A 16,636-nucleotide genomic window follows, 5' to 3' on the forward strand; every position below is an offset into this window, starting at 1 on the left:
ACTTTTTCTCGTCTCTTGACTCTACACACCCGGGTGGTTCTTGCGCTGAGTATAACACGCAGTTTATCAATTACAAATCCTTATGCATTATCTTTTTATAATAGTATCATCTTAAATTGCCTCCCTGGCTCGCCCCCGGGGTATCACCTCTTGAAGGCGTCTCACAGTATCGCTCCAAACCCCTTGTGGCTATAGGTCGGTGAGTGCAACTTTTAAACTTGAATTACCCTCTCCAATATCAACTTTGTGCTTATCATGATACCTGTATTTTCCTGTTTGTAATGTTGATACTGTATATATTTTTCTCATCTTGTAGAATATGTACTATCAGACGCCTCCTGAAGAAGCGGCTGTGACCGCAAAACTGTAGAGGTCACGTCTGCAAGTATTATAAAACCTGTTTCCATGCATCTGTGTGGGCATTATCTTCACTAACTGAGTGTCAGCATTGCTGTAACAATTACTTTTTGTTTATGTTAATTTGTGATGATGTATATTCTGTGTCCTATGTAGGACTTTTTAAATGTTACCTTTAAATAAACCGAATTTTATAAAAAGTTTGTTCATATCCCTTTGGTACCGTAATAGTCCCAATTTTTTTTGAAATAGGTAGGACCTAATTGGAGAGGTCTCTGCTTTCTTTTCTCTTTCAACTCCACTTTGTTCTATTCACCTGAATGGAAGTTTATTTAAGGAACGATGTCTGGTTGTGTGTCTCTAACCTCAGATGAAGTCAGTTTGACAGAACAGGTTAGGGATTGAGCACACAGGGTTTAATTAGGGTCAGCTAGACTGCCTGAGAGATGAGAAGGGTTTTTTAAACAGCTATTATCTAGAAATAAAAGTGCATGGCTAAAACTCTATCATCTGGTGTTTGTGCTGACAGTTGTTGTAACTATCCAAGTTTTTAACCTATGCACATAGCATATGTGATTTTAAAAGTTTTGCATTAATAAATCACTTTTCGGAATCATGCTATGGGGCTGCAATTTGTTTTATGAGATCACAGCATCATGTTTGGGATCTCTATGTGAGGACGATCGGGCAGCAGATACTACAGAGGGAACAATCAGCGGGATAAGCCAATCATTCCCTGATGTCCAGATACACCTAACCCAGAATCATCCTGCAGTGTTACTAACAGCCCACGGGGGGGATTGATGAGGCTATCCATTCAGACTCTCCACTTGCCGAGGTTTGGTAATTGTGTACTTCATAGGGAGTGGGATTTGTATGCAGAGTGAGAGTGGGTGCCAGATTGTCTATTGCACAGCGGAGCACCATTCCTTTGATCCCCCTTGTGGAACTGTTTTTTTAATTTATTTATGACCAGCACTGCATTTATTTGCATATTACATTGATTAAGGGAAGAAGTAGGAGCGCTGTTTCTGTTTGTCACATATAATACTAAAAAAGTTACATAGTTGCATAGTAGGCGAGGTTGAAAAAAGACACAAGTCCATCAAGTCCAACCTATTAGTGATTATGTGTCAGTATTACAAAGTGTCTGAGTAGTGGGTTTGACAGAGTGGAAAGAGATCATAATCAATGTAGGTGGGACAGTGGGGTGGTCAGTGGCGGCTGGTGAAGTTTTAGGATGGGGGGGCACCAGACCCTCGCCCTTCCTTTTTGACCCTTTCCACTTGGTTAAAATGGGCGTGGTTTCAGCAAATGGTGGGCGTGGTTTAAATGGGTGTGGCTCTAAGGGTGTGTGGTTAGTATCTGAGATGAAGGAGGGATGGCGGGAGAGGGGGGGGGAGGGGGGGAGAGAGGGAGGGACAGCAGGCCTAGATCCTACACAATAGAAATATGTGTATTCTAGAAAGTTTAACAATCAACAGATAAAGATACGCCAAACACCTGTTGTTAGCACTTCAATCATCCCGGCACCCTGGTTGTTATGGTGTCAGGATGATTGAAGCGCATTATTTCTATTATTACATTGTAATATAAAATGAAACCACGTCACCTGCCACCAGATGCCATCAGGTGTCTCCAGTGGAGTCCGTCCTTACATCAGGTGCCCCCAGCGGAGTCTGTCCTTACATCAAGTGCCCCCAGCTGAGTCCTTCCTTACACCAGGTGCCCCCAGCGGAGTCCGTCCTTACATCAGGTGGCCCCAGCAGAGTCCTTCCTTACATCAGGTGCCCCCAGCAGAGTCCGTCCTTACATCGGGTGCCCCCAGCAGAGTCTGTCCTTACATCAGGTGCCCCCAACAGAGTCCGTCCTTACATCAGTTGCCCCCAGCAGAGTCCCTCCTTACATCAGGTGCCCCCAGCAGAGTCCCTCCTTACATCATGTACCCCCAGCAGAGTCCCTCCTTACATCAGGTGCTCCCAGCAGAGTCCCTCCTTACATCAGGTTACACTTTAAATTCGCATGTCATCCCTAAAGTCATTGTTTTCAATGACGGTCGTTCACATACATGCGTTGCGATTCCTCTACGAATGCGATGCAATTAAAAAAAGGGTCTTGTGCGAGTTTACTGCATTGCGTTGCGAATTTAGTCTCCATAGACATCAATGTAAATCATTCTTGAATCCCCTTGATGGTTCACATATGTGCGAATTCCACCACACTACTCTCCACAAAAACCAGGAGGTACACTGGAAGTTAATACCTTTTTTTTTTTTTTTTTTTTTACATTATGATTCCATTGGCTAGAATATCAATCGCAGCTATGTCCAGCTCCTGAAATTCGCGGTAAAATCGCGGTAAAATCTCGGTAAATTCGCACCTCACAAAGGACAAAAAACGGAACAAAATCACAGCACATTAGTGTGAACCGGGCCATACTGTTGACTGTCTCACTACCTCTGCTGGAAGTTTATTCCAAGCATCACCTACCCTTTCAGTAAAATAATACTTTCTAAGACTCGTTTTGAACTTTCCTCCAGTTAGTTGACTCAGCATGTAGGCTCAGCATCTATAAAACCATCCCTCAGCACTCATTAAAGTCTGCATTTAGTGGTGTAACTATAGACATTGCAGCCAACATGATGTATTGCCCTTAGAATTTTTGCTGTAGCTGCTTCAGTCTGAAATTAATCCTGTATGCCTAGGGCAGTCTTCCAAAGGCTGTAATAAAATCCTAGAGTGTCTCCTCAGCTAAAACCTTCTAAGACAGATGAGACTTGTAGTTCTGCAAAGAACCTGAGTAATATAAAGACATTTGTTTCATGGTGAGTATATGCAGGAGCACTAACATTCTACATGTAGTCATATAAAATATCCTGATGGTTATTATTGTTACTAAATCTCTTTTTTATTTTATTTTTTATACTCACTACTAGACCAGCTCTTTAAGCATTTGCTTGCTGTGGGGATGGGAGGGCTTAGAATTTACACTAAGGCCAGCCATACACTGAGCAAATTCAATTGATTCCCCCATCAACACAGACGATGTTGATGTTAGAATCCCTCCTGCCGAGGCATTGTCTTCTCCCAGCAGGTCAGGGGAGGGTGGAGGAAGCCAGTGATTATTGCTAGCGGCTAGAGCAGCTGCTAGCGATAATTGCAGGTAATACCCGGCATGCTGGTTGTTGATCGATCGATAGTTTTGGATAGGTCTAATTGTCTAGCACTTCTTGCTTTGGAGACAACTCAACATATTGGACATTCCCCCATTATTCCATTTTGATGACCGTTACCATTTCACACAGGGGGGAGGCCAGGATCTGGGGGTCCCCTTGTTAAAGGGGGCTTCCAGATTCTGATAAGCCCCCTGCCCACAGACCCCCACAACCACCGGCAAGGTTTGTGGGGATGAGGCTCTTGGCCCCATCAACATGGGGACAAGGTGCTTTCGGGGGCTACCCCAAAGCACCCTCCTCATGTTGAGGACATGTGGCCTGGTACGGTTCAGGAGGGGATGCTCTCTCATCCCCCCCTCTTTTCCTGGGGCCTGCCAGGTTTCGTGCTTGGATAAGGGTCTGGTATGGATTTTTGGGGGGCCCCACGCCATTTTTTAAAATTTTGGCACAGGGTTCCCCTTAAAATCGTATGGATTTTGAGGGGGACCCCTCTGCCATTTTTTTTTTAAATTTGGAGCAGGATTCCCCTTAATATCCATACCAGACCTGAAGGGCCTGGTATGGAATTTGGGGGGACCCCCACGCAATTTTTTTTTTAAAATTTTGGCTCGGGATTCCCCTTAATAAGGGCCTGGTAATATACTGGGGGGATCCCATGCTGTTTTTTTCAATGACTTTTATCTGTATTGCTGGGACCGACAATTCATTGTAGCCGCGAGTACTTTTAAATTACTTTTTTTCCTTTAGAAATGTCATTTTGTGCAGGGACTGTTCTAAACACGGGAAAAATGCGCCACTTTACAGGCATACTATAGACACCCCCCAGGTACGAAATTTAAAGGAATATTTCACTTTTATTTTTTCACTTTAAGCAATATTAAAATCACTGCTCCTGAAAAAACGGCCGTTTTTAAAACTTTTTTTTACATTAATACATGTCCCCTGGGGCAGGACCCAGGTCTCCAAACACTTTTTATGACAATAACTTGCATATAAGCCTTTAAAATGAGCACTTTTGATTATTCATGTTCATGTCCCATAGACTTTAACAGTGTTTGTGTGTTCTGCGGAATTTTTTGCCTGTTCGGTATGTTCTCGTGCGAACCGAACCGGGGGGGGGGGGGGGGGGGGGGGGATGTTCGGCCCATCCCTACTGCAGACATATGAATCTTTTGTTTGGCTACACAGGTGCCAAATGAAAGATAGGCAATACTACAAGGTTTATGCATACACTTCTTAAAATGTTTTTTATTTTTTATTTTGTGCATTAAAAGTATTTACAATTTCTTCTGCTTAGTGCTTACTATTATAGTGAGCATCAGCTAGATAAATATATCTTTTACCAGATAGTATGAGGCTTTTATATGGGTAGCATTTTGTCAACATTTTAACAGCAACCAGTTGATATTTTATTGAATATTTTTACTATATGATATCAAATCAGTTACATTTTTTATTATCTTATCTCATACTAGATAAACATAAGATCTGCTTTATTCCTGGAATGGTTGGACCAATTCTAGAAATGACTCTTATACCAGAAACTGAATTACGTAAAGCCACAATCCCAATCTTTTTTGATATGATGCTCTGTGAATTCCACCAAACTGGAGATTTTAGAAAGGTAACACAAAACAAAGTCAATGCATGTATAAGTATATTCAGAAATGTAATACAATATTTTTGTTAAACAGGGCTGGCAATTGTCTTTATTTTTCCCAGTTTACTCAGAATATAGAGTATCTCACAAAAGTTTATACACTCCTCACATTTTTGTAAATATTTTATTATATTTTTTCATGTGACAACACTGAATAAATTACACTTTGCTACAATGTGAAGTAGTGAATGTACAGGTTGTATAACAGTGTAAATTTGCTGTCCCCTCAAAATAACTCAACACACAGCCATTAATGTCTAAACCGCTGGCAACAAAGGTGAGCACACCCATAAATGAAAATGTCCAAATTGGGCCCAATTAGCCATTTTCCCTCCCCGGTGTCATGTGACTTGTTAGTGTTACAAGGTCTCAGGGAGCAGGTTTGTTAAATTCGGTGTGATCGCTCTCACTCTATACTGGTAGTTCAACATGGCACCTCATGGCAAAGAACTGATCTGAGGATCTGAAAAAAAAAGAATTGTTGCTCTACATAAAGATGGCCTAGGCTATAAGAAGAATGCCCAGACCCTGAAACTGAGCTGCAGCACCATGCAGCGGCTTAACAGGACAGTTCCACTCAGAACAGGCCTCGCCATGCTCAGCGTCATATCCAGAGATTGTCTTTGGGAAATAGACGGCACTACAGATGCACTACATTTGCACTATATTGTATTTAGGTTTTTTTTGTATTTATTCAGGCTGTCAGTGCTGTGGTACCCTTTTTTCCATGTTTTGACTTATGTCATGTACAGCAGCGGCAGGCCTAATCACTAATTAGTATCTTTAGCGCAGGGGTGTTTTTTCACATTTGGGATATGTATGAGTGCTGCCAGCATTGCTGCAGAGGTTGAAGGGGTGGGGGGTCAGTCTGTCAGTACTCAGACCATACGCTGCACGCTGCATCAAATTGGTCTGCATGGCTGTCATCCCAGAAGGAAGCCTCTTCTAAAGATGATACACAAGAAAGAACGCAAACAGTTTGCTGAAGACAAGCAGACTAAGGACATGGATTATTGAAACCACGTCCTGTGGTCTGATGAGACCAAGATAAACGTATTTGGTTCAGATGGTGTCAAGTGTGTGTGGTGGCAGCCAGGTGAGGAGTACAAAGACAAGTGTGTCTTGCCTACAGTCAAGCATGGTGGTGGGAGTGTCAGGGTCTGGGGCTGCATGAATGCTTCCGGCACTGGGGAGCTACAGTTCATTGAGGGAACCATGAATGCCAACATGTATTGTGACATACTGAAGCAGAGAATGATCCCATCCCTGGGCCGCAAGGCAGTATTACCACATGATAACGACCCCAAACACACCTCCAAGATGACCACTGTCACAAGTATGTCACCAGACCTAAACCCTATTGAGCATCTCTGGGGCATCCTCAAACGGAAGGTGGAGAAGCGCAAGGTCTCTAACATCCACCAGCTTCATGATGTTGTAATTGAGGAGTGGAAGAGAACTCCAGTGGCAACCTGTGAAGCTCTGGTGAACTCCATGCCCAAGAGGGTTAAGGCAATCCTGGAAAATAATGGTGGCCACACAATATATTGACACTTTGGGCCCAATCTGGACATTTTCACTTAGGGGTTTACTCACTTTTGTTGCCAGCGGTTTAGACATTAATGGCTGTGTGTTGAGTTATTTTGAGGGGACAGCAAATTTAAACTGTTATACAAGCTGTACACTCACTACTTTACATTGTACATGGTTTTTCATTCTATGCATTAAGGTGAAAAACCTAAATACAATAAAGTGCAACTGTAGTGCATCTGTAGCGCCGTCTATTTCCCAAAGGCAACCTCTGGATATGATGCTGAGCATGTGCACTCAACTTCTTTGGTTGACCATTGCGAGGCCTGTTCTGAGTGGAACCTGACCTGTTAATCCGCTGTATGGTCTTTGCCACAGTGCTGCAGCTCAGTTTCAGGGTCTTGGCATTCTTCTTATAGCCTAGGCCATCTTTCTGTAGAGCAACAATTCTTTTTTTCAGATCCTCAGAGAGTTCTTTGCCATGAGGTGCCATGTTGAACTACCAATGGCTAATTGGGCCCAATTTGGACATTTTCACTTAGGGGTGTGCTCACTTTTGTTGCCAGCGGTGTAGACATTAATGGCTGTGTGTTGAGTTATTTTGAGGGGACAGCAAATTTAAACTGTTATACAAGCTGTACACTCACTACTTTACATTGTAGCAAAGTGTAATTTCTTCAGTGTTGTCACATGAAAAGATATAATAAAATATTTACAAAAATGTAAGGGGTGTCCTCACTTTTGTGAGATACTGTAGTTAAGCACAATTGGTAAAATCCCCAAATGCTTAGTTTCTCTACACCTATCCCCTTGTTGTTCTAAAGAACTGTTTTTTGGCATAGTATATAATGTTACTGGTGTGCACATATTTTTTGAAAAAAAATGGACAAAATTCCTAGTTTATAAGTTAAAGTGAGCATTGAGGTAAGCAGCCATATAATGTATAAGAATGCACTCAGCAGCTTAGCAGTACAACTATTGCTTATTTAAAATAAAGGAAACACTATCGTACACAAAAAAGTTAACCACTTCAGCTCTCATATACCTCTTATGGCCTAAATTAGTGAATTCAAGATATTTCAGCCAAATGACAGTTCTTTCAACTATCCTGGACCTGCATTTTTGTGCCAGAAATTACCCTTCATAAGTGGAGATCATAGTGTTATATTGTAGAAATTGAAGAACAGAGAAGGGCCTTTTATAAACTGTAAAGTATTTTTTTTTTATCTTTATTTAGGGAGTGCAGATTATACAATTAAATCAACAATACAATATGACAGTTGTCTGTTTCTGTTAGTATTTTTTCACACACAAAAAATAAAAGAAATTCAAGTATATATTGGTTTAACAGCAGGCATGGTTCCTTTGAAATGTGCTATTGAGGCAGGGAGTCGTAGGTTAACAGTTCCAGCTTGATTTATCCATCAGCGCTGAAGAGAATGCCCTCTATCCGAAATTAAGTAATAAACATAAACTAAGCATAAATCAAACGAGGGTGCTCCAACAATGCAATGTAACTAACTAAGTGACTTCCCAAGGGGTAATACCAGTCTATCCCTATTGGCCAAATAGCGCTCTGCTATCTTATGGTGAATTAATTCTATGTATTGCATTATATAAAAATTATGGTGCTCAATCCTACGAACATAGGAGTGGTACCAAAATGGGATACTTTTTTTTTCCCCTTACTGATGGGGAAAAAAGGTAAAGGACACTAGTGGTGCCAAAGGAGGAAGAAAGGAATAGGAATAAGGAGAAACAGAAATGGAAAAGCAAGAAGGAAGGGGGGGTGGGTATAGGGTTCCGGCAAGGCCGACGACCCGGGGGCCCCGATGCATCTAGGGATGGGATACCTATGTATAAGAGTTGTATTTGTCTGAAAAAGGAAACATATCCCAATGTGTCCAACGGGTGCCATGTTCCTCCTCTTTTTCCCTGAGAGCAGCTGTGAGGCTCTCCATTCGCTGAATATCACAGACCCTGCTAAACCATTGTGTCACTGTCGGAGGGGACTGAACTGTAAAGTATTTTAACCTCATTCTATGTTATTTCAAGCAATGAACAGAACAATCAATATAAAACATATATTATCCTTAAATTATTATACTAATTTGCTAAAAACGAGAGGATCAATAGACACCCATGCAAATACTGTATATACAGTAGATCGTGTGCAGTATTTACACCACCCTTGTTGCTCCCTAAATGTTTTATTGAGAAATGGAGCAGGGTCTTTTTATATGGTGTCTGTTCTTCACTAGAGATCAGTGAAACTGCTTGGGTTCAGTTTTTAGGGCTTTTAAACAAGCTATTGTCAAAAAAAGGCACGAGAAGCTTGGCATTGGCATTATTAAATCAGACATCAGTACCAAAACTAAAAATTTTGTTAATAATAATAAGGGTGACAGAGAAAAGAACCATGTGGTAGTATGAAACAATTTTCACAGAGAACCTTGTGACAGTGTAGACTTGCAACTCATATTTGGCTGTGGATTTTTTTTTTTTGCACAATTAGTTTGGCATACATACAGCAGCAGCACTCAATTCATTTCCTTAAAAAAAGCCTTTGTTCAAGTTGTTTTAGAAGCAACACATGCTATTTCAATGATAGCAATGATAGGCCTGTTATGATTGATATAAATAGGCCAACAATTTGTTGAGACTGTCCCTATTTTCACTGTTCCAAATTGCTGTGCTGCTGAAAAATTCCTATCATACAATCCTTAAGAATTTAGAGACTGCCGCTGATACAGTAGTGTGAAAACTGACAAATAACATGAACTGCAGGGCTGGGCCCTAATGTGCTAGAGACACAGGACATGGGCAAATGTATATCTACAAGAGTTAGGTTTCTGTAGATGATAAACCAGTGCAAAATTTGCCAGCATGAGGACATTTTCAGTGAGCCAGATAAGGCTGAAATGTACTTCAGTGTTTTACTAGCTTATTTTCTATGGGGATAGAAATGTGAGTGATATAATGTAAGATCTTCTAGTTCTTACACCAAGTTCTTGCACTTAGTTTTCTTTCAAGCAATAAAGCAGTGTGCTGAGAATATAAGGCAGCTCCAAGAATAGATGGTTAGCAAATGCAGTGGTGCAGTGAATATTGCATTTGAACATCTCAAATTTAAAAAAAGAGGTCTTATTAGCATACAACAAAAAACAATATACCCACAAAAGAAGTGAGAATCCCAAAATTACCTCTCCCCTAAAACAAAAGGCAACCACTGATCTCAATCAACCACAAACTTAATGTTGTAAAGTCAAATACAAAAAAGTCCTAACCACCTCCTCCCCTTCCTAAAAAAAGGGAATTAAAGTGGTGATTGCCCAAAGAGCTAGCTATTTAGAATGAAACATAATTTCATAACTAACCATAATCCATAATCTCTACATATGCAATTTGTGAGCTTTCAACATCCTCTCTCTTTACAGCAAATCAACACAATGGCACATACATTTTAATGGGTGCATAAGTTTCAAACCAACAGCATTCACAATAAACTCATAGTCACAGCGAATGCAAACCTCATGACCCCTTGTCAAGTTTAACTGCACCATTTAAGAGTGGGAACACTGCCACTTCAGCAACCCAAGACAAAATGAAGTACAAATTATTTATTTGGCAGCAGGTAGTGGCATGGTCACAGTCAGAAACAATAACACAGGAAGGCCAGGTCCCCCATTTCCATTGGAAAAAATGTATAGACCATTGGCAGCAGAATGAGAAATAGAAAATTGCCATCAAGAGAATAGACTGAATTATAAACAGAACTTTTAGGTTACCAGGCCTTCACTAGTCATGTTTTTTTATACCGCCCAACATAAGCAATGAAAGCAGCACTTTAGGTATTTCCAGATCTACTTAGTGCAATTTCAGTAAAGGTTTCTGTCCTTATTTCTAACATGCACACTGAAATACAGCAGGCAATGGCAGCACCTCAGAATCACATCCCTCTTCCCCTATGTTAGAATTGTAAAAATACATTTAGACGTAATATCCAGCCATAAGCCCCTTTATGTTTCTCCCATATGGGACATCTCCTGCCAGTGTGCTACCCTGAACTGTTGTCTTCTTCCTCTGCCTATTTGCCTTCTTGAGCAGGTTTTCTAGGATCCAGTCCAGCAAGAACAGCAGTAGTAGCATGTACTGTACCTAAAAATCAGTCACTTTCAAGCTAACAATGTTGGTGGCTTACTTGAGGGGGAAGTGCATACTGCCCTGTGCCACTACCTGTGCAGGTAAGTTCCTTTGTCAAGGCTTCCTGGTGGTCTTGTGTCCTTAAGGCTGCTGCCTCTAAAACTGCACCACAAGTTTATCCTCTGAGCTGCTGAGATACCAAGGTCACTGCAATTCTGTCCTCCTGGTGCCATCTTGAGGCTCCCAGTAGGTCCTTTCGTTTCACCCCCGTATCATGTTTCTGCTTCTGTGCATCCTGGATGTTAGTGTCTCTCTATGCTGTTATACTGGTGACTGTGCGCCTTTGCAGTCTTTTCCCCATTCTCTTTGGTCCCCCCTTTTCCCAAATGTGGCTGATCGCCCACCACCATATCCAGAGACTCAAGTGTCTTCATCTCTGCCTGAAGACAAAGTGTACTCAAAGAGGAGGGGTGATTACTTAATGTTTTACTTGCATGTCCATTTCTTTCCTCTTTTTTTGTGTGCTAATTGGTAAAATTTTCCATATTCTCAAATAATATGTATGTTGTAATTCACTGATATCATCTGTAAAGCATATGTGGATAGCTTGCTAAAGCTAACAGTCATGAAGTACTTCTCATTTACAGTTTGAAAATGAAATAATACTGAAACTGGACCAAGAAGTTGAAGGAGGACGTGGAGACTGGCAGTACATGCAGCTTTTTGAAAACATGTGAGACAATACATATTTTATTAAATTCACAAGCATGCTCCATTTTTGTTTTGCTTTGGCAAGGCTAGCTTTTTAGCAAAAATTATAAATGCCATCCTTCACATTATCTTTATCTCTCTGTGGATTATAGCTTCATTTAGGCCTTCTGGTGATGCCATCAAACTTTGGTGTCATTGGCCATTTGTCAACCACCCATTCCTAAAAGCGGTAGCTCTAATTTTTTGCAGTGGTGCCATCCAACTATGGTGTGAACTGAATTTCAGTCAATTCTCTCATTACTAGTCATAATGCAATTCAATAGTATATCATTTAAATAACCTTACTCTGTAATGTGCTGTAAAATTGATGGGCATGGCTTTGTTCTGGTAGTATAGCATTGCTTTAGCTCTTATAACTGGGCATGGCTTCTGTAATATGAAGCTGTAGCATGAAACAAGTAGCTGTAACTTGTAAATTTGTGTAAATGTAACATATCTTGTGACTATAACATGAAAGAGCATTTGGTGATCTGGTCTCATTGTTGTAATGGCTCTCATAACAATAATGTGGCCCTTTTTTATCTCTGGTAGAGTGGATTTTATTACATTTTTGTTAACATGTCACTGATCCTAGCACCATGATTACTTGAAACATAATAGTCTTGGACAATTGATGCAATATACAATGTCCAGGGCCATACTTGTGCCGAGAATACTTTTTCATCTAAAACTTTCACTGTTCTTTAACAATGTAAGCAGTATAGTTGGCACAAGATCAAGGTTTAACTTTTTAAATATAAGGCATGTTTTTAAAAATAAGACATGTTTGGGTTTTTTATTGTTTGTTTGAACTAATCTGTGATCAGGTTCACAGGCTCTGTTGCTATCTTGATATTAATATATTTTATTGTGTTCCTACAGATTGCAGGATTATGCTGAAAAGTATCCATCCATAACTAAAGGAGTCAATAATTTTGTGACACTGATAAAAGGCCTTTTGGAAAGATTGTTGGATTACAGAGCAGTGGTAACTGATGAGAGCAAAGACAACCGCATGAGTTGCACAGTCAACCTACTCGTGAGTGGAATGATTTTTTATGCCAGCCAAGATCAAACAGATTGTAGAGGGGCTACGGTGTAGTGGTAGGGTGGTGGTCACTTCCTTCATGTTTCCCTCATTGGATGCCAAGCAAGGGCCACATGAGAGGCCTACCCCTGAGTGGGATCTTCTGTGCTACGCTAGGCATTTTGAATATGGTCACTGCCTTACACATGGGGTACCTTTACTTGAACAGACGACTTAACTCCAGTTAACTCTCTTGATGTTTTTAAACACCACCACAGTCACTGTTGCATTTAGGAGGTACACTCAGAGCCAAGGCCCTATCCGCCTGTCCAGCATATCACTGCTACATCACTCCCAGTAATGGTATGGGGTTCCGCTGTGCACCCAGCACGCACTCTAGGTGTGCACTTCATTAACTCTTCCATACCTGTGCACAGGCTGGGGACCACTGCTGTGCTGATCTGCTCCCATTACTATAGGAGGCAGACCTTCTCAGGGAGAGAGTGCCGACAACAACTCCTTCTGGAAGAGGCTATCCCACCTGTCACATGTACATGCTTATGAAAGATTGCTAGAGAAACCTTTGTTATCATTGGTAACTACTTGTGTCTTCATGCTGTATTAACTCTTACACTGCTGTTTTCATACCCCAGTGTGCTTAGCTGACCAGAACAGCAGACTATATGTGCCAGTTACTTGCATTACACCTCTTGAGTAACTTCAGACCAGGCAAAGACAAAGTTTCAAAAGCTTTACTTGCATATTGTGGCATGACAGTAGAACAAAAGCAACAGTCTTTCCTTAAACTAATCCCTAACTCAGGGTTGTGGCTGCCCCAGTATACATGGACAGGATAGCGTCCATAACTTGCTGAGCCCATCATGGCAATATCCAGGACTGGCATTTTCAGGGCAGACTGCCAGTCCCAGCAATCCCCCTTAGACTGTAGAAGGATCCTGAAGGCAGATGTTCATTAAATGGCACTCCGGTCTCTGCATATTTCAGCATGCTATAAGGACGGAATCCAGCAATGGTAACAGCAGCAACTGCACTCTCTTACTAGCTCTAGTGCACTAGGGTTTGGACCCCTGTCCCTTTTATAATACACAGAACCAATGGGTCGGACCCAAAAAAGCCAACCAAGAAAGAACCAGGAAACATAATTAAAAGACCAAACCCTGTCACAGGCAATCAAGGTCTACTTTTAAAGAAACCTATGCTGAGAGAAATATGAGGGATTTGATCCAGATCTACAGAGGTGGAGATCGTTGTGGTGTAACATTAACCTTTTGTGATTAACTGCTTTATTGCCAAACATGAGAATGTGGGGCATATTGATTTGGTGAGTTCAAATCTGATGGGGAAGAGGTGGCGTGCACACATGTGGTGTGAAGAGCTGAGCACTATATATATTTTTTCTCAATGTCATCAGTGCATGTATCAATAGCATTGAGGGTTGTCTTGGTAGTGTATATTCACTTATACACTTATAGCGCTGCTGTATACCTTTAGGTATTTGTTTTAGGTGTAAGATTTTTGATTCGTATACATTGAAAGCGGAAGCTCATTTTGATTTAGTTTACTATCACTGTTATTTTATTCTGTGTCACATTGGGGGATTGGTGTTATTCACATAGGTTTAGATCACTTTCCCACATACTAGCTCACAATTAACACTAACCCTCCCGACTGGGGCAGAATAAAACTCAATCTGCCTACAAGCTTTTCACTCATAACATGTACTGTACAAAACACAAAAAAAGCAAGTGCTAAACATAAATTATACAGGTGCACAGAACAAACTTTTACTGTATGGCTAATAAACAAAATAGGCATCTTATGGTGTCTGCTGACAGACATTTCTACTTTTAAAAATGTAAAATGAAATACAGGTTAACTTTAAACATTACACACTTTTCTTTTCATTTTTCTTTTTTTCTTTAGCCACAAAAAAGCTTTAGTATACAAAAATACAAACAATTCAGCTTGCAAACAAATCCGCTTGTAAATGACAATGGAGTACACACAGTGAAATGTCTTTGTAATACATGCACTATTAAAAAATGTTTATGGTTCTTTAAACAGATCTAGTAGTGCAGCATCTACCTCAAGCACCAATGAGTTGTGGATGTGTTTTCTGAACTGGCTTTCAATTACTGTGCATTTATTAAATTGCATAATAGTAAACAAGATGTTTACATTTGTGTCTATTTCAAAGCTGAAAAGCCTACCCAGTATCCCTAGTGTCATTTTCGACACAGAAAACAGTTTTCCTACAATCAGTAGCAGCTGATCAGTAGGAATAAAGTTCATAGGTACCCTTCCATCCTCCTAAATAAAACCCTCAGGACTCAGGATCATATCATGTTTAGTGGACTGAGGAGAATGGAGGGAGAGTGGTTACTGTCAGGTGGATCAATTTGACATCAATTTAGCATAATGTAAAGAAGTAAAAGTAGCTGCTATGACTACTCCCTGGCGTTTTTGGGTCTCCAACCTGGAAAAAATATCCAGATAGGAAATTTTGAGAAAAATCAGAAGTCATCTACATATTTATTACACGTTAACAACCCAAAATATTGAAACAAAGGTCTACCAAGCTTACAACTATTGTTGGGTTAGCAATAATAGCTTATAGCTTAAAATAATTCTATATAGTGATTTGTCACATGAAGGGTTAAAGAGCAACATATTTTATTTACAACAAATAAATATCTACTCTAAATACAGTATTATTAATGGGAATCTGTTAGGTTAGGAATTTAGGAACCCACATTGCTGTCATTCACTGGCTTCTAGGCCAAATATATGAGATAGGAGTATGTTTGTGTTACTGACCTGCTGTAGCATTAAGGAGAGGTTGGAGTAGACATGCTGTTTTCCCTGACATGAATTCTATATTATTTTACATCTTTCTGATGTTTTAATATAAGGAACATTTTAATTTATTTTATCTTTTTTAAACTTTCACATTTTTTAATGCTAATGCAGCTACAATGTGACATTAATTTTGCATAGTAGTGGGTGTATGGAACACCTGTCCTTTGGACCTTTCCAACTATGGAGATTTCTGGTGAACTGGAGAAATTAATTTCCAATCTCTGTCTTTCTTAGATCAATCTAGCCATTCTGTTTTGTTAATGCACACAGATAGCTGATTTCTGTATGCCTGCTTTTAACTTTAGTGTGTATCATTATGTATGTTTTCAGAAGACATGGGTAAAAGGTCAATGTGTTTAGGAGACATGGATAAGAGGTGATTTCATATCAAGATATAGAGAGCAGGAAATATAAGGTTTTTATTTCTGGTTCTAATAGCTAGCCATTCTAAAGATTTGTTTACGCTTGACCTAAATTGAAATTTTCATATTCTGTAACTGTAATATTCCATACTATGAAAATGTATTTTAAGGGACAACTTACACCTATATATTTAAAAACAAATCAGTTTTCCAACAAATCAAAAGTTGATAACCAGGATATCTTAAAAAACAAGGTGAAATATTAAAATTAATAGTCCACAGTAGCACCAATATTCAAATCAAATCTCACAAAAAGAAACAGTGAGTGAAAAAAAAATCCATATATAATGAAAAGTAAAAGTCCAAAATTTGTGATAAAGTGGTGTATCACTATGAAAACATATACCGCATGTCCTCCACCACAGTGTTTATGCAGGTTCCACTCCCTTAAGAATAAAACTCACCAGATGGTATTCCTTATCATTCTCATGACTGGCAAATAGCGCTTATTCTGATAAAAAAAAGGACTGAAGACTCCAGTCACCATCCAGATGTCATAAAGATGTCCACGTGATTAGGAAAATAGAGACAATGCCTCCAATAGCGTAAAAACATTACGGTACCTGCTTTTTTGATAAGTAATGCACTTACATCGACACTAAAAAGAACAAGCCCATAATTAAAATCAGTGTCAGGCATCACAGTGTTGCAAACTCACCATCCCTCATGGATCAGAGTGGCCGCTCGCACT

General features: G+C 40.1%; 1 protein-coding gene across 2 annotated transcripts in view; it reads left to right on the plus strand.

Moving 5' to 3' along the window:
• Positions 1–16,636, plus strand: part of DOCK2 (dedicator of cytokinesis 2) — a 475,532-nt gene that overhangs the window by 289,776 nt on the left and 169,120 nt on the right. For both annotated transcript variants that reach the window (XM_073620719.1, XM_073620720.1), the window contains exons 33-35: positions 5,009–5,157; positions 11,514–11,599; positions 12,499–12,655. In XM_073620719.1, the coding sequence (XP_073476820.1) occupies positions 5,009–5,157; positions 11,514–11,599; positions 12,499–12,655 (392 nt within the window). The remainder of the gene's footprint in view (positions 1–5,008; positions 5,158–11,513; positions 11,600–12,498; positions 12,656–16,636) is intronic.

The sequence above is a fragment of the Aquarana catesbeiana genome, linkage group LG03 (assembly GCF_042186555.1).
Source record: "Aquarana catesbeiana isolate 2022-GZ linkage group LG03, ASM4218655v1, whole genome shotgun sequence".
NCBI classification, from domain to species: domain Eukaryota; kingdom Metazoa; phylum Chordata; class Amphibia; order Anura; family Ranidae; genus Aquarana; species Aquarana catesbeiana.